This window comes from Amblyomma mixtum, chromosome 1 (genome assembly GCF_055824585.1).
Source record: "Amblyomma mixtum isolate Tamu chromosome 1, ASM5582458v1, whole genome shotgun sequence".
In the NCBI taxonomy this organism is placed as follows: Eukaryota; Metazoa; Arthropoda; class Arachnida; order Ixodida; family Ixodidae; genus Amblyomma; species Amblyomma mixtum.
In genome coordinates this window covers 220,499,207-220,525,722 of record NC_143012.1, presented here as the reverse complement: position 1 = coordinate 220,525,722, position 26,516 = coordinate 220,499,207, and the positions used below count along the sequence as shown (strand labels likewise).

Genomic DNA, 26,516 nt, shown 5'->3' with positions numbered 1-26,516 from the left:
TCGCGGCGCCTCTTTTTTGGTCACCTTGTAGGTCCTTCAACCGAACAGCAGCCGGGGTTCTTCCGGTATGTCTGCCGGACGGCCGAGTCTCTCACCGCTACCCTGCCCGAGGTCGACGTCTATCAGACGCAGGCCTCCCGCATTTGCGAGCTCCTTGCCATCCAGGAGGCTACACCTGAAAAGCTAGAGCGGAGCAGGCGAGTGCGGTGGCGAGACTTGACGTCTCACACGCTTCCACCAGACGTCCGCGACTTCGGCTGGCTGCGAGGCTGGAGGGTCTTGCCTACGGGAGTCCGCATCGCAGCGTGGGGCATCGCACCCTCTTCGCGGTTGCCGCAGTGCGGCGAGACCGAGACTCTCGAGCACGCCATGTTTGAGTGTGTAGTGGCAAGAACGTTTTGGCGACTTATGTCGCGCATGTTTTTTGTTTCTCTCGACGCCCGTACCAGGCCGCGCGATACGCTTGTGCGGCTATTACTGTGTGTAGGCGCCTTTGTTTTTTGGCGCCAAAGAGGCGCCGCTTCCTTACAGGGCCGACCTCAGCGGGCCATGTTCCCGATGTTGCAGCGAGTGCGAGCACGCCCGCCTGTTCCAGCAGGCGTCCTTAGACAGGGTGACGCTGCCGGAAGAAGAGTTCCTGCGACGGTGGAGCACCCGCTTCATCGTAGCAAGCAGGGGCCGTGTGACAGTGCGGCTCCTGCCGTACTAGTTGTTGCGTGCCAGTGTATTGCGCGATGTTTGTGCGCGGAAATGGTGCGCGGTCTTCCTCCCGCGTGCTTCCCCCGCGCGTTTAGACCATCCTGAACTTTTTACTTTGGACACTCTGTGTTTCGGACACTTGCGTTGCTTGTGAGTGTATGTATGTGTGTTGCATCGGGCGACATCGGTCGCCGTAGTGTTTCTTCTGTTTTGTAGAGGGACGGCTGTCCCTTGTATGCTTCAATGTCCAAATAAACTTCTCTTCATGACAAATCTTCCCAGAACCACTTAGACCTTTAAGACGACAAGTCATTTGGCAGCAGCTCCGAACAAGCACTTTCTTTAATCCGTACATGCACTCAAAATGGTTCCCAGAGCAGTTCAGCCCCGTCTGTTCTCTCTGTGCCCACCAAAAGGCAGACATACCGCACATCCTATACTCATGTAACTAAGACAAGCCATCGCAGAGTCTGCAGCTCTCTACCCAATCGCTGTGGGAGGCCGCGCTGCTCAGCTCTGACCCGGAGGTTTAACTCCGAGTCACGGAGTGGGCAGAAGAGGTCGTCGAACGACATCGTCGGTCGGCCACCAGGTGTCCGGCCTAGAAGTGGAGCCCACCGCGGGGAGGGGAACATCACCCCAACCCGCGCCTAAGACCCCATCTTTAATAAAGTTTGCCTCCTCCTCCTATCCACTTGGAAAAGTGGACACGGCGGTGGTGACAGATGTACGCTGCATGCATTGGCATTGACAAAGTTGGCAGAAACGCGGCACTGAAGCCATAGGCCGTTGGCGTTCATTGTGTTCATTGGCGTTGACGTTGACGACGTTTTAGACACCGATGATTTTAATGAAAGGAAGTGCGCACAACTATCTCCCTGGAACAATGAACGCCTGGACCGCGCTTTGAGGTACGTGTGGTGGTGAGAGAGAGAGAGAGATGTGAGCTGCATAACGCAACGTTGACAACGTTGTGGCAGATACGCGGCACTGCAGCAATAGGCCGCAGAGTTCATTGGGTGAGCAAACTCTCGCGATCAACCATTAACTGCCACCTGCCAGTGTGGCAGGGTGGGACCTTACCAACCTGGGCGCTGCCATATTGTTCCCTGGACTGCAGTTGGCACCTCGCGCTAGCACGGTGGAAGCGGCTGCGGAACCGGTTTCCAGCAGTCCAGAGAGGAGGAGTTTCGCCGCTTCCACCGTGCTAGCGCGAGGTGCCTACTGCAGTCCAGGGAACAATATGGCAGCGCCCAGGGAGCCCTTTTTGGAAAGGTAGGAACGCACTCAACGTTACAGACGCCAAGCCTCCCGTTACGCCATAGCTTTCGCTCTCCAATCAGGTTCAGCAGTGGTTGAACCGCTGCTAATTCTTTTTAAGGCGTAAGCCTCCAATGAGCGAGAACCCTCCTCTGTGTGTGCGTGCGTGCGTGCGTGCGTGTGCCTGCGCTCGCGCGGGCGTGTGTGCGTTAATACTCAATGGAACCATAAAACATCGCGTCCTCATGGAATCTGGTAGGTGGCGATTAAATTAATAATTGGTCGCGCGAGGTTGCTCGGGGAGAGTAACCTGGATCGCGCAAACCCTCCAGCGGCAGCACCTGCCGTCAAAGGGCAGTGGCGCATAGCTTAACAGCTGCACCATTGCACCACGACTGGTATGAGGACCCCCGGCGATCTAGAATGTGAATTTGAGAATGACCTCAAGCACACGGTCGGCGCATACGAATGCAACCTTATGCAGCAGCTGGAAGGAAAGGGGGCGCGGTACGGCGGCAACTGCCTTCACTAATTTAGCACGCAGATCAGAAGGGGTTCCGGCGGCGGCTAAGTGGAGCAATGCAGAGGTAGAATTGCCAGCTGCGTGGCATCGGGTTACATCCCGTCACAGGCCCCAACGCCTTCTCACACGTATTTTTCCCCCCTTTCTGTCCGTTCCCTCCACATTCGGTTCCTGACATAAGTGCACCCGCTGCGGTGGTGGTGGCGGCTCAGTGGTCAGCGCTCTGGGCTGCTTAGCCGAAGGACCCAGATTGAAACCTTGCCATGGCAGCCATGTTCCGAAGGAGACGACACGCAAAAGGCGTCTGTGTGTTGTGTGATGTGAGTGCACGTTAAAGATTTCCAGGTAGTCTAGATTATTTCGGGGCCTCCCCACTACGTAACCCGTTTATCTTTCTTTTTAATTTTCCTGCTCCATCCTTACCCTGATGCGCGGTATATAGATGTCTACGTAGAAGTGAAAAAATGAGAAATTTACTGCGTCATTTCTTTATCTCGAGACTAGTTTCCATTTGTTCATAAGCGCTGAGGGACTCCGGCTTTTCGCTGTGAGTGAGTGGATGAGTCGGTCGCTATGTGCGCCAGTGTTCTTGGGTAGAACTTCAAGTTTTTCTTCCACCACTTTAACTTCGCATTTTATGGCAGTAGCCTTTCCCTTAGCGCCAAAGGAACGGTTTCAGCACCGTTCGAAACCTGATTGTATCTCCATAAGCATGCGTGTACAAAATCCTTCTCGTCCAACCTCGGTTGCCTGCCTGCTGCGTAGAGCTCTGGCTAAATGCTTTCCTCATAGGGATGATAAAGGGGTCGAACGTCCTAGGCAGGATTTGAGAGAGAGAGAGAGACTCTTTAATGAAATACAGAGAATTTAGTCGGCGTTAAAAAATCGCTGGCATGCTACTCTGCGTAGGGAGGGGAATTTGGGAGATAAAGACAGAAGGAGAGCAGTGTGGAAGAGGTAAAAAAAAAAACGAAGATAAAATGCGGCCATGAAATGGGTACTAAGGATGCAATGGCGAGTATTGATGTAACCTATGGAATGATGGAGTGCATAATCCGACAAATGGGCTGACGAAGTTCACTGCATGAAGAATGCATGAAGGTAACGTGCAAGTGAATTTAAAGCTTATCGAGATGTCCAATGTCTTGCAGGATTTGAGTTATATAAGGGACGCCGTAGCGGACAGCCTCGAATCAATTTCTTTCAGGCGAGGCTCTGTAGCGTGCAATTACGAGTGAAATCACGGAGGCGTCGACTGGTGTTCCCGTGTTCCTTTGGGCACTGGTTAATCGGGATGACATGTTTTATCTCGGGGTTATACCACCATCATAACAGCCAAGCACAGAAGTCAATGTAGATAAAATCCTATCTGGAAACAATATTTGTCAAAGAGTGGGTAGCATTTCGAGAAGAGTTCCGCTTTCCGTGAAAAGCAAAGCCACAAGGCGCGAAAAAAAAGAAGAAAACATGACGGCTGTGGAGTCCCTCGCGCAGGCACGTGCCAGTACGGTGCTCGCGCAGCTGGAAACGAAAAAAAGAAACTGCGCATGCAAGGGAAATTTTTGCGCCGTATAGAACACGTCGACGCTACTGCATCGTAGAACCACAGACGCTATAGCACGTCTGCCGTGCGTCCGACGACCGAGAGGAGGATTCCGTAAGTCTGTGCTTTATCTTGAGTCTCTGATGATAGTTGCGTAACAAAGGACATATGTGCACAACGCTCTGCAGCTCCAACGAGTGGAGAAGCGTTTGAGTCATGCAAAGTGCTGCCGAAAGCGTAATTTAGCCTGAGCTCTACGCAGCAGGCTGGCAAAGGAGGGTGGACGGGGATTTTATACACGCATGCTTGAGACGAAACGAGGTTTCGAACCAGCGGGAGCTCTTTATTGCAGCCTCAGTTAGTCCTGATTTGTTCAAAACTACAGAGATGCTGTTACTTTCAGGGGATAATACCGTTCAAGCATGCTCCCTTGCCGAAAGTACGGTGGCTATGCATATACCCAGTTCAAGCGAATTTGCAGGACGTGCTTCTTTGGTGATGTGCCAAGCGACTGCCTGCGTTGCGTGCCGGCAGCATCTTTGTCTTCATCAGAGAACCTCAAAGTTCATGCGCCCCATCATGAGCTGTACACAGTACACTAGTGCTCACCAGTGGAGCATTGTTCTAGTACGCACTCGACGCATGCTCCTTGCGTGCAGCCCGCGGACGCCCCGTACTGCCGCTGCATGGCCCCGTTGCTGCTCCGCCGCTGCCCGTCGTTCTTACGCCACGCGGGTCCACTCCGCCGATGCGTCCTGGTCGTGGTGCTGGTCAGCGGGGCCGCGCTGCTCGTCTTCCAGATGATGCTCGAGGCCCACAGACAGACGGCCGAGCCGCCCTGGAAGCGAACGCCACTGCCCTCCGAGCTCCGCGGCGACCAGGATCGCGGAGACCAGCAGGACGGGCGCGAGAGCAGGACGGAACGGGCCCAAAGGATCATGGAGCGCCAGATATTCAGGTCAGTTGCCTAAACACCGCGCCCAATATTGGACGGTGGTCGTTGAGTTCGAGCTCCGGGTTTTGGGAGTTTGGAAGGAATCGCATGAGCACTTAAAGGGGAGGAGATATGGTGAAGCACTAGTCGAAAGTGAACCCGCCCTTGTTTTGAATATTGTTCGCAGCTTCCTCGGATCTGCGTTAATAATTGGTTAGGATAAGAGGAAAGTCGCTGAAGCTGTCCCGCGCTCGGCGGACACCTCAACCGCGCCATAAGGGAAGAGACGAAGGAGGAAGCGAAAGAATAGATAAAGAGGAATGGTAGTGGAGGGCTGTGGAATAATTTGGACCATCTACCCACGCGCTTGCAACTGTCGACCACCCAGATAAGGGAGACGCCTCGCGCTTCTAGCTTCTTTCACTACGCTGCGAACATGTGTGCGATCGTGATGATGAAAGCGTTTATTGAAAACCAAAAAGGGCTTGGGTTACGGGAAGCCTGTTCGGGTCCCTTGACCTGGACACCATTGGCAAAAGACGCTGCCCGGGCTCTTTCCACGACAGCTCGTGGCTCCTCGAGGTCCAAGCTGGACAAGGCAGCCTCCCAGCCCTCCCACTCTGGCTGATTTATCATGATAATGAATGAATGAATGAATGAATGAATGAATGAATGAATGAATGAATGAATGAATGAATGAATGAATGAATGAATGAATGAATGAATGAATGAATGAATGAATGAGCTGTTTATTAAGGCGAACGCCTTTAATGCTTCATCGTTGTCGACAGAAGGTTGTCAGCAGAGGTCTCACGTTTTTCTAGTCAGACCAGAGAAAAAAATCTTTGTGCACGATGAAATTCGAACCACCACCCTTCCGTTCCGCAGCCGAGCGTGCTAATGGCTACGCTACTTCCTGCCAACGCATATGTAGTTCTCCTTGTCTACGACGCTGGAGAGTGTTTGCAGAAAGGCGTCGAATCAGGCGGATGCCTCCCAAACGCCCTCCTGTGTATCCGGCATGTAAGGTTCACAAACAATTTTGTACTTAATTAACATCTTAATCCCACATCGGTGACACAAGCAGCAACGCCGCGCTAAACGCTTTCTCCTCACCGCGCTTCTGGTCAACAAAGTGCCCCCCTGAATTTTTTTCAGAAAGGTAGGCTCAGGGCCGTTTGTTGGGGAATTGGGTTGTTAAGGAAGTGAAAATTAGGGGCGCACCGATACACAAGGGGACGGCTTGGTTGGTCGAGCCACGCTCTACACTGCTTTGTAGATGTCACTTAGCATATTTGCACAATATCTTCCCAGGTGCCGTTAGTTCCGGCTATCATGTCAATACAGCCATTTTCCTGGCATGCCCACACCACGTGTGAGAAAAACTTTTTACCGCGCCTGTGGCACGTGGTTTTCGGGCTGGGGCAACCGCTTGCGGGAATCTCTACTTTAATCTCTGCCCAATTCTACAAGTGCGTGCCTAGGTGCCATAGCTCAGTGCGAAACATGGCCCCGGCCATCAGGCTTTTATAAATGAAGCTTATCGGGTGCATAGTAAAATAAAAAGCACTCTCAAAGGCGTAACACTAATTACGGCACCATTTCCACACCCTTATTTTTTCCTGTGTGTTTTTTTTTTTTACGTTAGCACCGTTAAAGGTCCCATTCACTCTTCAAAGGTGCTCGGGTGCATGGGTGTCAGCTCCTTCGGGTGCAAAGGTGCGTAAGGGTGTACGGGTGCTCTTAGACGTTTGAATAACTGTGCAGTTGTTAAATCAAGCATGCTTTTAAAACTATGTGAGCTAGTCGAGCTTTTCATTAAATGGCAGCTGCAGCTGTGAACTGTACAGTTATGGCTGCGATCTGCGCCACCGTCGTGTGATAACTGAATTACTTTAGCTGAACTGCTAAGCTTCACTTACCCCGAATGGGGCCTCGCTCAAACGGCGTATATAAATTTGGAGAAAGCATGCGCCTTACGGGCAAGTAAGTATTCCGTGCAGCCGTGGTGTCTTCTGTGTTGACCTCTGTCACCACAGTAGCTCATTTCAGTGACGCTTTAACCTGTTTGTATTCCTCTAGCTTAAATACGTGGCACATGCTATTGTCGGATACAACTTAAGGACGAAACGGCAGATGCCCCTCAAAGAAAGCCCTCCAGCCAATAGCGTCGAGCGATTTTCATGATGACACTTTTCATGGTTATCAGAGATGACACTGAGATGTGGGTGCGAGGCATGCTGTTATAGAAAATGCTCCACAAATTGTGAATCAATTGTCTTCTGTTATGAGACAATGACAAGAGCAGGCTTGTGACCCATGTAATATGTCGAAGGTCTGGGTCGTCACGGCGCTCTCGCCCACTTCACGCGTTCTGTTACCGGACCTCAGGCTCATCGTGAAAACTGACTTCGAGGAAATGAAAGGAGCAGTAATAGTCTCATTTCTCAGTGGGCACCTCAACTGCGCCTTAAGGAAGGAAGGAAGGAAGGAAGGAAGGAAGGAAGGAAGGAAGGAAGGAAGGAAGGAAGGAAGGAAGGAAGGAAGGAAGGTGAGGATGAAGAGAGGGAGAGGTACCATAATTGCTGGTTGCCATGCATGATACCGGTACTCACCTACGAGGCAGAAACCTGGTGGCTAACGAAAACAGCTCGCCTGATACTGAGGACAAAGCTGCGAGCTATGGAAAGGAAAATGATAGGCGTAACGTTAAGCGTCAGGAAGAGGAAGAGGGCAGAGTAGGTCAGGGGTTAAACGCGGATTAATGACATCCTAGTCGAAGTCAAGAGGAAGAAATGGGCTTGGGCAGGTCATGTAATGCGAAGAAAAGATAACCGCTGGTCATTAAGGGTAACAGATTGGATTCCAAAAGGAGGCAAGCGTAGCAGGGGGCAGCAGAAAGCTAGCGCTTCAATGGCAGCCATTCGGCCATTCTCTTTCTTACGTCGCGGTCGATGTTAGCGCGCTGTTTTTAAATGTTCAAAGTCATGCGCCACATGGTAGGCATCCAAGGGAACTTGAAGCGCTTGTCCCGAATCGCTGGTAATGTTAACGAGCGACGCTTGCAGGGACAACGACGCGGCGGACCACCGACACGACGAAAGCGCGGACCAATCTCGGCCAAACAAGTTGCTATGGTTCTTCAAAAATGGCACCGAGTGGCCGCGCCCGTCGAGCAAGCTGTCGCGGGTGGCCGGCCTGTGGCCCGAACCGGAGGCACCGCACGACGACCGCATCGTGGCGCAGCTCATGTACCTGCCGCCCGGATACAAGGCGGAGCCCAAGAATATCAGTGAGTTATGCTGTTATTTCTCATTTCATAAGGTAACTCCTTTGGGCAGTAACATTCCTTTTTGCTCAAAGGCAACCAAAAGCGAAAGGAGAGCTCACGAATTTCATTGATGGAGAATTTCCGGAGGAAATAAAAGTCGGTGCAATGCAAAGGAAGGCACTCACAGCTACAAACATAAACATTGGACCTCGTTATGACGAAGCTGAAGGGGCCCGGCGATTACTTCGTAATAGCCGTAGCTTCGTTATAACCCGTGTTGACCGAGCTTCCAAGGGGAATCGCCATCCTTTCGTTGTATCCATTATTTATAAACCGTTTCGTTATAACAAGGTTCGACGGTATATGCACGAGACTTAACATGCCTGCAGACAAACTGTCCTTTGAAGAGCGAGAGAAAATATTTAATGGCACACCAAATTAAGGTTGCGATGTGCAGGTGGCGTGAGCGGCCACGGCTCGCTGTAACTTCAACGCTGCTGAAAAAAGCCAGATGCTCCAGGAATGAGTAGGCGAAGATCTGTGTTGCAATAGGAGAGATATTCGGTATCTGTAGCGGAGTGATATTCGGTATCTGTATAATTCCTGCGTGTTCCTGTGTGCTCAGTACATGGAGCAATGTAGTTTCTGTTAGGCTGTGCATTCTCATTTTTCTCTTTCCTCTGATCTTTTAACTCTCCTCTATCTGCACGGGGCATCGGTAGTGGCTCGGCTTGAGCCAGTAGGCAGGCCCATGCAATTTCCTTTTCATCCTTCTCTCAGTCACAACGATCAACAAAAACAGGCTGTGCATTGTGCACGTGAGTTGCTGGAAGTAGTCGCTTGTGAGTTTATGTGCAGCAGTCACCCACTAGCAACTCTGCTCATGTTATTTAGTACCTGGAAAGAGCGTCTTTGCGCTGTCATAATGGGGAAAATGGTTAGCGCGTCTTGCCTGCTATCTTATGCTTGTTTTTCACTTGCCTCTCTGGTTGCTTACTTATAGAGCTCATTCTCCCTTTTCTTCTTCTTTCTTCTCTTTCTTTCCTTTGTCTTTTCTCTGCGCCTATTTTTCTATGTACTCCATCGTTACTTCTTGAGGTAGCTAGGCGGGTGTTAGCACCTTTTGCGGGAAGTTGCGAACCTCTCTTTCAGAACGCAGCTCTTAGGCGCACGTCCCTGCGTTCCGCGTAGCCACCTGCAATCACGCCACCTGACAGGTGGCGTGTCAGGTGGCGTGATTACAGGTGGCGTGTTGGCAGGTAGTAGCAGAGCGAAACGCCATGTCTGCCATGTTGCCGGTGGCCAGTGCAAGCAGTCAAACCGGAAGAGGCGTTTTGCTCTGCTATTGGCTTACGTAAGCCTCCACTTCCGGTCTCCTCAGAGTCGATGCCGGGTGCCGGGGGGGGGGGGGGTAATTTAATGATTAATGCCGGGTGCAGCTCGCTATACTTGCCACCATGAAATCTGTAACCCGGCCTTAAATCATTTCAGCCGTATTTTTCTCTGGAAAACTGCGCCATAATTCTTAGTTTCAACCATATATTTGTTTATGCTAATCGATATGATTCGCTGATGACTGATTCCCTGATTCATTTCAATCATTGACCTATATGGTCTAATTTTTCGCAGACACGACCTTTAAACCGGGCAGTGGCACAACACAACCGAATGGTAAGCGCACTCAGTTCTTAATATGCAAATACGCGACTTCGCATGTAACTTTATTTGTTCGCCAATTTTGCTCACCGCATTTACTAGCGTATAGTGGACCTTTTTTTCCCAATATCCCGCACTCCAAACGAGGATGGTCGACCAATACACGAATCACAGCCAAGGCGAGACGCAAACACTGCTACAAACTAATGGCTTATTCCGATCGGTGATCCACAGCTGTGGTCGTATTCCATAGGCTGACCAATTTAAAAGGGCCTTTTCGCGTCCGTCTGGTCCTTTATCGTTGGTCATTCACATATACCCGTGGCTTTCAAGTGTCTGTGGAAAACGACCCTGCCATTGGGTTGAAGGCGACCGGACCTCACCGTTGTCTGTATATCACAGCCAATGGTGACGTCCGGTCAGCAATCACCAAACGGTCGGGTCGCTTCCAACAGACACTTGAAAGCCACGGGTATATGTGAATGACCAACGAGAGAGGACCAGACGGATGTGAAACGGACAACGCGAGATGGACATATGGAATCCGGCCCCTGGTGCCAGGCTGCTTCAGGAGGTGCGTGTCGTGATTTGGGAGTAACGGCAATACCTTGTCGACTCTACGCAAGGGATGTCAATGAGTAATTCCTCCCTTATTACAAATCTACTCCACCTTGGGGGATTCCCCTAAAAAAAAAATTTGGTCAATACTGTTCCCACTTCGAGTTATTGATCAATTTGCACTCGCCCTACCATAAGCTTGCCGTCCCAGTTAGCTCAGTTGGTAGAGCGACTGCTCCGGTAAAGCGGTGGTCCCAGGTTCGAACCCCGGACCAGTACGAATTTTCCTTTAACTGCGAAGTTTCTGAGAAAGCTGTACAGCTTTCCTTTGTAGCCGTATGGCTGCGCTTGGGTGGATGTCAAGGAGTAATTACACCCTTATTACAAATATACTCCACCTTGGGGGATTCCCCGAAAAACATTTTACCAAGGAGGTAAGTCCTGGGCACGAAGAACACCTTCCTTCATAGTTGTGGATCCAGCCAAGAAAAAAAAAGTTCAAAACGCAGCGCCCCATACTTTGTTTACACAAGGTCCATATCCCTCATCTGTACGTGCGCAAAACAAACAAAAAACGAGCGAATAAAACTACGCAACCTCTCGACAGAGCGCTGCATTACACTTCACCAGTGGCTGCATATCGCAGTCAATGCTAGCCAATAGTGTGGTTCGGTCGCAAACCACCCAATGACCGGGTCGCTTTCCACAGACGCATGAAAGCTGCGGGTAAATCTGAGCGACCAATGGCAAAGGACGAAATAGCCGCGAAATGGCCACTTTTAAACGGACAACTTATAGAAAAAATTCAGGGGGGCACTTTGTTGAAGTGTGGTAAGGCGAAAGCCTTAAGCGCAGTGTTGCTGCTTGTGTCATTGATGTGTGGTTGAGATAAGCTTCGCCTGGGACCTCCACCTAGTGTTTGTAAGGATCGGTCCCTTACGGGCTGATCCAAACATACCTCCTGTTAATTCGTAATAAATGTTTTCACCACCACCACCTCGAAGAGTGGAACGCGACAGCGTCTTGCAACGCTGCCAGGGAGTCCACAGAACGCTTCGCCCATTCGGCTCTACGCCTTGCTCGACGGTAAATTGGTTTTTGAGGAAAGGAAATGTATCTCGCATATCTCGGTGGACACCTGAACCTCGCCGTGAGGGAAGGGAGGAAGATGGGAGTGAACGAAGACGCCCTATTAGCTAGACGCGCCTTATTTGTTCATTCCAAACCATCGAGCTGGCATGGCGGAGTGATTAGCGTGCTCGTCTGGCACTCCGGAGACCCTGATTCGATTTTCCAACTCGACCAATTTCCTATTCGGTTTCATTTATGTGATCTGACTATAAAGGTTAATTAGGCTAATTGGTATTTACTGTTGTTGTAATGCCATCCATCATGTCCTGTCACTCACCTGTCGATGAAAGAATGTCTATGAAACATCTAGAAACGTCTAACTATTAATGATGGTTAATGACAGTGGACTTGCACATTTCGTATGACTTGCACATTTCGTGATACTAGTTAATGTATGGTTAGTGATAGTTAAGGTGACCTTAACTAGTACACTGATTAGTGTTAGTTAAGGTACAGGCACAGTGCACAGTCCCACATGCCACTTCTTTACTACTAGTTACCAATTAGTCAGACATTATGTACAAAAATATAATCTTGAAATTCCTTTATATCACGTTCCGATGTCTTTCGATTGCACCCGATTAAGTATCGATTGGCTGTTGATTGACATATGCCCATATAAGGCATGCAACCAAAACACGGACACATTTGCTAACACGTCTTGGTCACGACAGTATGAGGCATTAAAGGCTTTCGCCTTAATACGGCCCCTGTTCTCCGTGTCCGCGAAGGACCAAGATTTGCGCAGCGGTCCAGTCAGCACTCAGGACCTGGTTAAAAAATTACGGTTAAAAAGTGTCGTGTCCGGTCGCTGTGTTGAATGCAGCGAAAGACGCACACGGTACTTTAAGACTTCGTTTATTTAAAGCCGATGAGGGTGCGACCAGCGTCGACCGAGGCAGGAGCCGAACTGGCCGCCCGAAGAAAGGAGGGAGCGGAGAAGCGTCCACGGGAGGGAGTGGCTTCCCAAAACAGGAGGAGGATGCGGGGGCGCACCATGGGGGGGCATCTGGCGACAGCGTGCGACGAGGGGCAAGTGGTCGTTAGGAGGAGGATGCGAGTGGTCGTTAGGAGGAGGATGCGAGTGGTCGTTAGGAGGAGGATGCGGGGGCGCACACACACAAAAGCAATAAGGGGACACAACACTTCCTTCCCCCTTAGAAAGTTGCCTGGTATCGTGCAGGGGGTCGGCGCTCACGCGTGGAGGCGCGCTGGCTTTGTGCGCTCGGGGGAGAAACACTTGTAGGCTGGCTGTTGTTCGCTGTGTCTCCTAGGTCTGTCCTGGGCGAAGTCTCTTCTTCCGGGAAGAGGTGCCAGGCTATGTGGGAAGATGGTGCACGTGTTCTCTCCGCTGGCGGACAGCTCTCAGACGGCGTCGTAAATCTACGCAGCTGGTTGAGATGTCGGCGTGCTACTGTGCCATGTATGTTGACGAGCCAAGAGCGCAGGCCTATGCGTCTGACAATTGTAGCTTCCTCCCAGCGTGGCTTTTTCAGAAACTGTCGGGCGAGGACGCGCTGCCCCTCATTAAGCGTGCCGCAGCGCGGAATTGCTTTTTCTTCCCGGAACGTCTCTGCCTTTGGCTCGGGGAGGATGGCTGTGAGCTGGGTTCGCATTTCACGCTCGAACATCATTTTCGAGGGGGTCTCGCCTGTTGTGCTCTGAACCGTCGTGTGCTGCTTGAAGAGAAAGCGCGCAAGGCGGCGCTGCAGCGAGCCTGTCTGATCTCTTTCAAGGCGCGTTTTAGCTCGGCTACGTAGCGCTCGGCTTGTCCGTTTGTCGCTGGGTGGTAGGGGGCCGATGTAACTGATGAGATCCCGTTGTCGCGATAAAACTTGAGGATCTCCGCAGACACAAACGGTGTTCCGTTGTCCGACACTACCTTGCGCGGCAGGCCGAACGTTGCAAATAGTGATCGGAGGTTGTCAATGACTGCTGCCGAAGTCGTCTGTCCCATTTGCCTTATCTCAAGCCACTTTGTGTAGGCATCTACGACCACAAGGAAAGTGCAGCCCTCAATTGGTCCTGCAAAATCAATGTGCAGTGTGTGCCATGGTGTGTCTGGCTTTTCCCATTCTGGGACAGGAGCTTTCGGCGGGGCGCTCCGGCTGCTCTGGCAAGGCTTGCATTCTCGCACCACTGTTTCGATGTCGTTGTCAATGCCAGGCCACCACATGTAGCTTCTGGCACACTTTTTCATTGCAACGATGCCCCGATGTCCGGCGTGGATGAGAGACATAGCTTGTGCGCGTAGTTCTCTCGGCATCACAACTCGGGACCCAAATATGATGCAGCCGCGATTGGTGCTCAACTCTGTAGCTCGCCTGCGGTAAGCGTCGAAGTTGTCCCCTTTGAGTTTATGCACGTTGCCTTGTTGAACAGCTGTGTAAACTAGCCGGAGAGCTGCGCACTTCTGCGTAGATGCTGCAACTGTGCCTGCTGTAAGCGGAGGTTCTGGCAGTGCTTCGAACATCAGAACGTCTCCTGGTGGAAATGGTTCGTCAACAGTTGCGTCTAGTGGCAGACGGCTTAGCGCATCGGCGTTTTGATGTTTACTCCCATTGCGGTAGACCAGAGCGTAGTCGTACGCTGAGAGTTTGATGCACCAACGTGTCATTCGCGGAGACAAAGTTGGTGGCATAGGCCTTTGTGGTCCCAGAATGCCCAATAGCGGTCGGTGATCGGTTATAAAGGTCACCTTCCGGCCGGCAATGTACTGGTGAAAATGTGTCGCCGCGTAGACGATGGCTAGCCCTTCTTTGTCAAGTTGCGCGTAGTTGCGTTCTGCTTGCGACAACGTACGTGAGGCGAAGGCGATGGGAGCTTCCCTTCCTTGCTCGTCAGTTTGCGATAGAACCGCGCCGACTCCGTACGGTGATGCGTCGCAAGCCAAAAGCAGAGGCTTCCTTTCGTCGTAGTGGCGGAGGACTGTACATCTTCGAATCAGGTCTTTCAGGGCATCGAATGACTGCTGATGGCGTGGCGACCATGTCCATGTCACATCTTTCCGAAGGAGTTGGTATAAGTCGTTGGCCACGGTAGCTCTTTGTTCCAAGAACCGGTCGTAGAACGTCAAGAGTCCGAGAAAAGCCTGTAGCTCCTGCTTGTTTGTTGGAGCTCGTGCTTCTGTGATCGCTCGCACTTTGTCCTCGGTAGGGTGAATGCCTTCCGCATCAATTCGGTGTCCCAGAAATTGCACCTCTGGCACCGCAAAACAGCACTTCGATTTGCTTATGCACAAATTAGCGTTTGCTAGCCTTTCGAGAACGAGCTCTAGGCGCACTGCATGCTCTTCAGTGGAAGTGCCACTGATGATGACATCGTCAAGGCAGACACAAACTCCTGGGATGCCCTGAAGCACTGTCTCCATGAATTTTTGAAATATGGCCGGGGCTGCAGCTACGCCAAAAGGCAGTCGCTTGACTTTGTACAAGCCTTTCAGTGTGTTAATTGCCAATAATTCAGCAGTTGACTCGCTCACCTTCAGCTGCTGATACGCCTGGGTGAGGTCCAATGTGCTGAAGACTCTTGCGCCACGTAGTACACTGAATACTTCTTCAGGTGTCGGTAGCGGGTAAGAGGACGCTTTAGTCGCAAGATTGACGGTGCTCCGGTAGTCTCCGCAGAGGCGTATGGTTCCGTTCTTCTTGCGAACTACGACAAGTGGTGTGGCCCATTCTGAATGCTGCGTCGGCTCGATGACACCTTGCTGCTCCAGTTTGTCCAACTCTTTTTCAACTGAATCTCGGAGAGCAAACGGCACCGGCCTGGCCTTCAGAAATTTGGGTTGCGCGTTGTCCAACAACTCCAGTGTGACCGGGGGCCCTTCGTTTCCTGGAATCTCTTCCGAGAATACGCTTTCGTATTTCTCTTGCAGTTGCTCAACCATGTTCTGGCTCGGCGTCTGGTGTATGCCGCATATCATCACGCCTAGTGGAGAAAACCAGTTTCTCCCTAGAAGGCTTGATCCTGTGCCCTTCACAACAAGCAGAGGTAGCGTATGGGTCTGGCCGTTGTAGTTAACCTGCACGTTGGCAGAGCCCAATAGTGGCAGATTCTGTCCTGACCACGTTCGCAGGTGCGTGTCGTCTTGTTGCAGGGCGGGTGCGTCAGATGGCCATGAAGTTCGGAACGTGTCCTCACTGATCAGAGTACAGGCTGCGCCGGAGTCCACCTCGAACTTAATCAGCTGGTGATGTACGCTTACTTCTGTAAAAATCTTCGGTCGCGTGCCGAGATTCATGGTGTTCAGGTCGTACAACACAGATGGTGTTGCTGATGTTGCTCCATGGAGATCAGATAGCGGCGTATTCTCTGAGGCGTTGACGCTGTGATTAGGCTGGGAAGGTGACTTTATCTTGGCAAGTCTCCGTTTCGTAATGCATGCTCTTTCGATATGCCCTCGCTTGTGGCAAAAATTACACGTGGCTGACTGGAATCGACATCCCTGGGGGTTGTGTTGGTCGTCACACTGCCAGCAGCGTTGTGCCTTTTTGACCGATTTTACAACAACAGAAGGCTTGCGCACCTGGTTGCTTGTCTGGTGTACCGGCTCGGTGTTCCGGCGAATCCCTCTCTGCTGGTGACCGGCGCTCTCCGCTCGAACGGCGATGTCGTAAGCTTGCTGAATGTGAGGTCCTTCTCAGCGAACAGGCGCTGCTGCAGTGACTCGTCACTCAGTCCGCACACAAATCTGTCGCGTAACATCACGTCCAAGGGAAGCATGGTGGTGTTAGCAGAAGAAGCTGCGTCTCCCTCCTGCCCGGTAGCTGTTGTCGACAGCGTTCCAAAATTGCAGTCGGCAGCGAGCTTCTTGAGCGCGGCTACGTAGGCGCTCACAGTTTCTCCTCCCAGTTGATCTCGTCGTTGGAAGCGAGCCCGGCTGTAGACCTCGGATGGCCTTGGGTCGTAGTGCTTTTGCAGCGCTTTTACGATGTCGTCGTAAGACACTGCCGCTGGTGTGCTTGGCTGAATAAGGGCGCAGACAGTATCGTAGGTCTGCTCCCCGCACAGCGTCAGCAGGTTGGCCCTCTTCAAGGCTGGGTCTGTGATGTTGTTAGCTTCAAAGTAGAACTGAAGGCGTCCAACCCACGATGACCACGATGAGCCGTTGAACTCTGGTATCTGATTGGGAAACCCTCGCGTAGCCATGGCTTGTCAATAGCGTTGCGTAGCGCGGGTCGAATCCCATCCTCGTCGCCACTGTCGTGTCCCGTCGCTGTGTTGAATGCAGCGAAAGACGCACACGGTACTTTAAGACTTCGTTTATTTAAAGCCGATGAGGGTGCGACCAGCGTCGACCGAGGCAGGAGCCGAACTGGCCGCCCGAAGAAAGGAGGGAGCGGAGAAGCGTCCACGGGAGGGAGTGGCTTCCCAAAACAGGAGGAGGATGCGGGGGCGCACCATGGGGGGGCATCTGGCGACAGCGTGCGACGAGGGGCAAGTGGTCGTTAGGAGGAGGATGCGAGTGGTCGTTAGGAGGAGGATGCGAGTGGTCGTTAGGAGGAGGATGCGGGGGCGCACACACACAAAAGCAATAAGGGGACACAACAAAAAGATAATTCAGAAATTAGTTAATATGCTCACTACTCAACACAATTCACCGGCTTTTTCCGGTGTCCGCCACCACTGGTAATAGCCGCAAAAGGCATATTTTTACCCCCCAAAAAAGCTTATTTTTGAGAATTACTTAAAGTCTTCCCTGAAACACCCGGTATAAAATTCTATTAAAATGTTAATTTCCAGCCTGATTTCTTTTCCTCGTTTTGAATTTTTGACATTATCTGTTATGAGCGCTACATAGCCTTTGCTGCTGCTCTCTAGAGTACTTTCCCGCTCGCATCATGACAAGAACTTGCGACACAGATGCTTCTACTGTGGCGCCTGTTTATTTTCTTGTTTTTTTTTAAATTCATGTCGGCTTATTGCGTTCATGAATCACGAATAAACTTAAACTGAAGAGTGTTATCCCAGGCACTCTTACCAGCGGGTCCTGACCCGTCATGCTGGCAGAAGCATCGACCACAGGTCAACGGATGCGTACGAGCGTTATTAATTCGCGAAACTATTAAGGCGAAAGCCTTTAATGCCCCATCGTTGTCGACAGAAGGTTGTCGACAGAAGGTTATCAGCAGAAGGTTGTCAGCAGAGGTGTCACGCTTTTCGGTTGGTCGAAATAGTTATGACGTCAGAGAGCGCGGATTCGCAGTAGTGAGGTCACCCATGGATGCCTGACGCCCCCTTTTGAAGCAGACGACAACTAATAAAACAGTTGTCGTCCGCTCCGACAGGGGGCGTAAGGCGTCCGTGAGTGACCACGTTACATATCTCATTACTGCGAACACAGCCATGGATACAACCGAACTTCATCGAAGCAGAGGGAGAGTCGTGCTAAAGAAGCAGTCGAAGTCGGCAGCCAAAGTGTGTAGTTATAATGTGTAGTCACATAAAGCACTAGTACAGCACAAACAGTCTCGCAGTCAATGCCAAACAGTGCTCAAGGAAAGGCTTTCGCCTTGCAGCACATTAGAGAGCCAGAGTGCCCCCTGATTTTTTTTGTGTTCTCCGTTTACCACCGCGGGCAGACACGTCGCTGAAGACGATCGTCTTGGACGGCAGCTGGTACGACTTCTTGGAAGACCAAGCTCTGTTCCTGCGGGACCGCTGTCCCGTGGACAGGTGCCGAGTGTACCAAGGGAGCGCACCTCAAGGCGTCACTGTGGACGCCTTCATATTCAAGGACGGCTACAGTAACTACTACCACCGCGTTGACCAAGAAGGAGGAAATCAGACGGTGCGGATCCTCTACCTACTCGAGAACCCGCAGCACACGCCCGTCATGAAGGGTTCCACGGGAATCGACTGGACGGCCACCTACAGGTAATGAGGCTGCGGACGCGGCTGCCCGAGCGCTTACCTACCGGGCACCTCATCCAGGCTCTTCCGGCTCAGAGATTGTGCAACCGCTTCTGCGGTTCAGAGAAATTCTTGACGACTATTGCGAACGCCATCGGCTTTTCCCGGTCCCTGCTAAGGGCCTGAGTAAAGCTGATGAGCGAACTCTGAGGCGCTTGCAGACCAACACTCTGTTGTGTCCTGCAATAGTGAAACATTTCGACCCCAAAATTGATGGGCGCTGCCCTCACTGTGGGGAAGTATCCGATACCTTCCACATGGTTTGGGCCTGTCAAAAGAATCCTTCCCTTCCCCCCAATCCTTCCCCTTCCCGAGAGGCATGGGAGGCAGCCCTGCTCAACTGCTCGGGGCTGGAGTCTCAAAGGGCTCTAGTCCAACGGGCGCGAGTGGCGGCATCGTCCAGCGGGGTCCCGGACTAAGGACTCCACCTATGTAAAGGGCCTTTTTGGTCTGCAAACTCTCCTTTTGTTTATTAAAAAGTTTTCACCACCACCACCTAAAGGTGCGCGACCCTTACAAAAATTTCTTTGGAGAGTCATTGACTGTCCGTAGATTTTGTCAATACAGTCTATAAACTTTCTATATACAAATACTACGGACTAGTCTGTAGACTGTAAAAATCGTACGGACAGTCATAAACAATGTATAGTTTATGGACACACACTTTTAGTAGACTTCCCCTCTATAAACAAGCTATAGACTGACTAGACAAAAGGGAATATCTATAGGAAAGTAATACAGTCGATAAGAAGTCTATAGAAAGCCTATAGACTATTTGGCTCCTAGATTCGTCTCGTATGTTTTCAATAGCCGTATCGGGGAGCTTTTACAGGGTATGCGGATACGGTGACGGCCCACCAAGATAAGTGTCCTCAAAAAACCAATTTTCGATTCGTCTAACGGGCAGGGCGTCGCACCGAACGGGCGATGGCGTTTCGTGGACACCCTGGAAGCGCTGCAACACGCTGTCACGTTCCACTGTAAAGCGAAACTGAAGCGTCCTCCAATTTCTTTTGCATCTATTTGCATTTGGAGTAAACGTGCAACGTGCGTACTGCACACGCGAAAACTCAGTTTTGCTAAACAAACTACATTATCACAAAACTATAAACTCTAAAAATTCTTACCCTATGCTTTGACGCATTTCGTGATATACCTCATCCATTTTCGCAGGCCTGAGAAGAAGGCTGTGGTCTTTATATGGTTTCTTGGGCTCTTCGGAGTTCTTGTCCGGAGAAGGACTGGCACCGACAACATCCAGTTTTTGAAAGAAGTTATTCCATATGTTTGGCGCATGATGGTCTGATTTTCTTAAGCGCCATAAAACACAATACAATACAATACAATACAATACAATACAATACAATACAATACAATACAATACAATACAATACAATACAATACAATACAATACAATACAATACAATACAATACAATACAATACAATACAATACAATACAATACAATACAATACAATACAATACAATACAATACAATTCAGTTTTAGCTAAGACCCGAAAGTCTGTCGAAGCGCCGAGTGCGAGTTATGCTGCACACAACACTGGCGAATTTTTATTGGTGTGCTTTGTTCTGTTCCTAGCGGAAGCTGCACTCGGTGAAAGCTCACGCGAAAACAGCATCCAGCGCACACAGTCACAGTACAGGTTGGGCTGCAGCATAGGATAGGAGCTGTCCTGTGTTTGTGGCCTATTTTCCATTTTTTGAACTATTCCAACTTTACAACTTGTTCACTTAATTCTGCTAAAGTTCTGGGCAGTGCCCGGTGTCACTACTAGCAAAAACTTTGGATCCATTAGTTATTTTCTTTCTTCCTTTTCCCATTTTCTTCTTTCCATCTTCTCTTATTTATTTTGTTTACTTTTTGTTCTTCCTTTTTTGTATTCCTTCTTGGTTACTGGCGAGCAGAAAGGACTCGGACATTGTAACGCCGTACGAGAAGTTCGTGCTCTTCGACCCCCTCGTGAGGACAATCAAGCGCGACTACGACTACGCCCAGAACAAATCCAAGATGGCGGCCTGGTTTGTGTCCAACTGCTACACCTCGAATCGCCGCCTCGAGTATGCGCACAAGCTGCAGGAGTACATACAGGTAACCGAATCGTACATGTCCTTCTCAAAACTGCGTGGACACTTCGGCAACTAAAGTGTTGAGAGGCGAAAGCCGAGGATACTATGCCATGACGACTTCCGGTGGATGTGACGTCACACCGTTCCCGTGGCTATATCGATACCCAAATTGTACATCTTTCGGAGATTTTAAGTGTTAATTACGCTTAATTACCCCCTTCTCAATCTAACTTGACACAAATCCGACGTTTTTCCGACCATTCTGTGACAATTTTCACCATGACGACTTCCGGTTGATGTGACGTCACACCATTTCCGTGGCTATATCGACGTCCGCGCTATTTCGATGCAATTTAGTCATTTTTGCCTATAATTAATTAACTAATTAACCTACAGTCATCAAACTTGGCCTCTAGGTTCATGTTTTAATCCTCTAAGCAACCATTGGTTTCCTTCTTTTTTAGTTCCCGAGTTAAACGCGTGTGACACGCTTTGTTAACGGACGACAGTATGAGCCATTAAAGGCTTTCGCCTTAAAGCCATGCTGCGTGGGAAGCTGTTGAGTGGGCGTCAGCCAACAGGGGTGGGGAAGCAAGCCGCGAATCGTCCTCCCGTGCGAATAATCTTCTCGCCTCGGCTCCTGAACGGCTTACAGGCCACTCTTAGCTTCCCCTATAGGCTGCATGATTTGAATGACCAAACGCAGTTAAAGGGCTCACATCATCATCATCATCAGCATCGTCAAAGTCATCAGATGGGTTCCATGGAGGATCATCGCGCTGATCCGGAGTTTGTCCGTAACGCGGTAACCGCGGTCACCCTATGCAAGCGAAAGTCCTAATCTTCCATCGTTCCTTGGCCCCTTACCTTCTCATGTTTTGTCAGCCTCTCCTTGGTGAAACCAGCCGCTGTAGCTGAGCGGCTTCGGTGTTCGAGTGCTCACGTACCTCGCAACTGCAGGATTTAACCCCGGCCTCGGCGTCCACATTTCGACGGAGGCGAAATGCAGGAAAAAACTGCTAATGTGCGTTGTGCGCGCTAAAGAACATGAAACGGCACCATGGCGGCTTATGTTTCTCCGTCGTTCACCCCCCTCCTACGTCCCTTTCCTTCCGGCGCGTTTTAAGCGCACGTCTTGAGCAGGGCTCTTATTGCGTCTTTCTTTAATTCACATCCCCCCCCCCCCCTTCCAAATTTGGTGTTCGCCCTGTTACATTGAGAGCATTTTTTTAACGCGTAAGCGTTAAAAAACCCGGCGGAAAACCCGGCGGAAAACCCGGCGGAAAACCCGGCGGAAAACCCGGCGGAAAACCCGGCGGAAAACCCGGCGTCGACGTGACTGGAGAATCCTGACTGGTCGAGTGGGTAGTGACTTAGAAAAACAATTTATCTGAAAAGAAAAGAGGGGTTCAAGCGGAATCGAGCCGCGCTCCTTTGGGTCGGTAGCCGGGAACGCTAGTTCTATGCCACTGAGGAACGTTCGATCAATGGAATAAATAGAGCCTTGTTCGAGCGCCTCATACCGAACAATAGGGGAATTCAAAAACAGTTTGTTAATCAGGGACACTAATAAGCGTCACCAGTCATATGGATGATGATATGTAATAAAGCAGTGTACCCTTAATTGTGCGCTAAGTTTTAATTTGGTCTCTGCATTACGTGCTGCAGCGCATGTCCATTCCATGTCCACCTAAAAGCGAAGGTACCATTAACACGCGTTTTTTTTTTTATCCCTGCTGCACTCCTGTGCTTTTTAGAGTTACCGAGTTATACTCCTTGTTGGAGTGCACATATTCGTCCAATGAACAGTTTATTTCCAGAGTCCTCATTATTCTTCCTGTATGATGAGAGGCAAAAAATGTTGCCGGCACCATCCCCATATGATGCAGACATACCGTGGTTGCCACCCTAGGACTACTTGTGCTGCTGGCAGAGCAGACGCTTCTTCTCCGTGTGCAACCTGGGAGCGGCGGGTCTGCTTTCCTAGCTGCACTTGCAGTCTGTGGCTTCAGTCACTTCAGTCTTGAATTCGGCAGTTTCTTCAGTGTAGAGTTCTGAGACTCGGCGTGAGCTTATGCGGCGGCTTAAAGGAGGAATCCTCAACATACCCCGCATCTGACTCTGCCGGCCGAAAGGCCGATGGATGGTCCGGCAGCAAACTGTCCTGTTGGAACCTTGTGTCCACCAACGAAAAGACGGAACCCATAATTGACTGTTACCGGGAGCAGAATGACCGTCACTGTCAGCCACGCTCGGAACTTTCCAGGTATCACCCTTGCATTGCGAACAGTCTTGAAGATGTCAAAATAGGTCGCAATCGAGTGATCACGATTTATCGGGAACAGTCTGCAGGGTGTCGTCTAGCGAGGCTTAAGAAACAAACAGCAACACGACCACAGTCTCCTGATGCCCTCGCAGAATACATGCACTGAGCGAGGGAAGGCGGTTTGTGTTCTTGACAGCTATGTCGCTCTTGGCTGAACATATATAATCGCATCGCAGGTGGACATCTACGGATCTTGTGGTACGCTAGAGTGCTCGCGACATACTAGCGAGAAGTGCTACCAGATGGTCGAAAGGGACTACTACTTCTACCTGGCCTTCGAAAACGCCAACTGCAAGGACTACATCACTGAGAAGTTCTTCAACGCTCTGAGGTAAATGAGCTCGGTTGCGAAACGCGTTTCCAAACGACACGTCTGAAGCTAAGATTGGCACCGGGCCAAAAAGGATGAGATGCTGACAGTTTTAACGATATATCTGACCTGAGGAGAGACGAGGGTTATGACTCTGAAAAGGGGGTTCGGTGAGAGACCCGGGTAAGTGGAAGGGACCCTAGCTGCACCCGAAGGGTATGTGGGTTGCAGGTGACGAGGTTGGGGGTGCCATGGCTGCATTTTTTAGCGCTTGTGGTTCTCAGTGGTAAACGAGCTGTCACTCTAACGTCATTATTCGGCGTATGCCATGGCTTCGGGAAGTGGAATGAGCTTGAAGACATCAGGCCAGTGGGGAAGGATACTGTCCATGCTGCAGATACTCTTGCGTCCGCAGAGAGGAAATGTAGAACTGGTCACAACTGAAGGCTGACTGCTTGTGATGAGATCAGAGTCAATAACATAGAGAACATGTCACTGAGTGTGCTCTTGGCCATTGGTCTGAGGACTGTTCGTAAAAGTGGTACGATGAATAGTACGGAATTCCTTAAAGAGGTCCTCAGTAGCATACAGAAGGAAGTTACGTCCTCAGTCAATGAGCTATACTTCCGCTAAGCTATGTCCGAAACAGAGATGATGAAGAATTAAAAGCGAAGCGTCACGAAGAGGGTCATATCAGTGGAAGTGTCTCAGATTAAAGTGCAAATTGGTCGCGAGGAAGAAAGGGAGGATTAAGGTACGATAAAGAGGGTCGTGGATGTCAACTCCAAAGCTGTCAGGTGCTCGGGCACGGCATGGCGATGGCTGCATTGCAGTAGCGGAATGGGTAGGAAAGTCTTTTCGACGTTGGCAGACAGGGCTGGCTCGAACAAAACTACGAACAAAGCGGTACATACCGCGCGTAGGTTACCCCAGACAAAGGCTGCAGACAAGTTTTGTACAAGCTGGCGTAGGCGTTGGGGGCGCCACGAAGAGAGGCACATGCATCAGCCTGTAGACGTCGGGGAAGGTCCAGCAGAAATTTTGCGCTCCTAGGAGAGCAATTAATGCGGCATTGTAATTGATTACTCATGAAAAAGGGGCGTCCATGGCGATAGAGTGCCCGGAACAGGCGGAGCGATGATGGGTGCGTAGACAGGGAGGTTGGCGGTGAGGCGACCCAGAGGTATGCCCTGTTCACAGGCCATGTCTGCGATCTCAAGCAAAGATGGATAGTAAGCAGAGCAGGCTGCGCTATGTGAATCGTATTGTTGGATGAACAGCAAAGGGCGTCAGTGTCTAAATGCTTAAGCCCATACCGATAGAGGAAACTAGCGAGACGGCTAGAGATCTTTGAGGCAGGGTAGCCAGCGCGGCCTGTGACAGTGCGGGACAGTGCAGAATAGGCTACCCTACATGCGTCGCCGGGGTTTCAAAAACGACAGTTTTATGGTTAAACATTTTCTTTCTGTAAACTGATTAGGTGGAACCACGAAACTACGAAAGTCCTTAATTGCTTCGAAGTATAAGAATCAGCTATAGGGAGTCTACACTTCCCTGGTCGACATGCGTACCATAACACTCAATGTTTGCCAGGCCGCTTTTGAGGGATAGGCAGTAATTGGGGCACTGGGATATCTGTTGCAGCCGGCGTCGTCGCTTCGGCGGATGCGGTTGTTGCGACGCGCGTCTGTTCTTTCAACCTTTCCTCTCGCATCTTTCAACACTCCTCTATCTGCACGTGGCAGCGGTTGTGGCTCAGCTCGAGACAGTCGGCAGGCCCGTGCAATTTCCTTTTCATTATTCTTTGAATCGCAACAACAACAAGAACAACAACAGAGTGGTGAGGAAATTCAGAATTTTTCGTGGCTTCCGTGTTCCGATAACTTCTGTGGGCTCGTGTGCATTCTTAGCCAGGTCTTCAAGCCGCATAGTTTTCTTTTGAGTGAGCCGTAGAGTGGGGTGCCTGCGACAACACTAAAAAGAGCAATGGGACAAAGGTATCTCCCCTCTCTGCGAATATTTAAAGCTTCAAAGGAGTCATAAGTGCCCTATTGCGCGGCTGAAAACCTAACATTGTGGTATGAAGGGCTTTGAAAAATGCTGTACATACGATAGTACAGCGTTCATACTCGACCCTCCCCCTGGTCTCGTGACAGGCACAACGTGGTCCCGGTGGTGATGGGCGCCACTCGCGAGGAGTACCACGCCGCGGCCCCTTACCACTCGTACATCCACGTGGAGGACTTCCGGTCGCCCAAGGAGCTGGCCGAGTACCTGCTGCTGCTCAGCCGGAACCGGACGCTGTACAACGAGTACTTCCAATGGAAGGGCACCGGGGAGTTCATCAACACCTACTTCTGGTGCCGCCTGTGCGCCATGTTGCATGCACCGCCGCGTCCGCAGAATCGCCGCTCCCAGGACGTGCACCAATGGTGGTACATTGATGCTTGCAGGGGTGTGAACGAGAACGGGTCCTTTGACGCTGTTGACGGCCGTCTACCATTGCGTTGACTCAGGACCACTGTGCGTGAATGACACTCATCTGCCTGCGCAGACTCACGCGAACTGAGACCACGTTTATCACAAGTTCATCTCTAAGTCATTCTGTGCGTGTCCCTGTTGTGGTCGAAAAGCAGCAAACACGCGAACATCTACGGGAACTTGTACAGCATTTTCTTGCATTTTTCGTCGTCACAATGTGTCATTTCGTGTCATTTTGCGCCTACCCTTCTCTCTCTCCCAATCCATTTTATCATTTTTGTGCTCGCATCGCGTGTCGTCAACCCTCTCCTCTCCCCTTGCCTGATCCCCATTTGCACTTGTGCGAGCACGCCGTATACTTCGTTTTCTACACCCGTGTTTAATTTGTTGAACTTAGTCAATAATATATGCAAATATAGATCACATTTTAGTTCAATATTTCGTGGGTGCCAATGGATTTGCACGAAATATGTACAAAACATTGACGTCGGGGTCGCTTCTGTACGCGGAACCTTCTCCGCGCCACAGCAAACGCGGCTGGAACTGACAATTCCATTGGTTTATGAATAAATTACATGAAATTCATTGCGATATCAGATGTTGAAATAATTCGCATAGGTCGTTCATTCTATGAGTTTAGGAAGGAAAAAATAGTACGGGTTTAACCGATCAGATGTGCGAAAGCAGGTGGTCATTCTTCAATTGGAGGGAGCATTTAAGCCCCGCCTTATGGATATAACGCTCAATCTTTAGTGATTTAATGCCAACATATGCAGAATTGGTCATTTTCTACTTAACATTCATAGATGGCGGCGAGTCCT

The 26,516-nt window shown here is 50.6% G+C and overlaps 1 protein-coding gene across 1 annotated transcript; it reads left to right on the top strand.

The window, feature by feature from the left end:
* Window positions 1-4,447: 4,447 nt before the first annotated feature.
* LOC149370967 (core alpha-(1,3)-fucosyltransferase-like) lies at window positions 4,448-25,768 on the top strand. Its single transcript, XM_089578910.1, has 8 exons — window positions 4,448-4,618; window positions 4,685-4,983; window positions 8,028-8,251; window positions 9,860-9,901; window positions 18,160-18,454; window positions 20,417-20,600; window positions 23,081-23,235; window positions 25,371-25,768. The coding sequence occupies exons 1-8, from the start codon at window positions 4,448-4,450 to the stop codon at window positions 25,723-25,725; spliced, it is 1,725 nt and encodes a 574-aa protein (XP_089435036.1). The 3' UTR covers window positions 25,726-25,768.
* The last annotated feature ends 748 nt before the right edge of the window (window positions 25,769-26,516 follow it).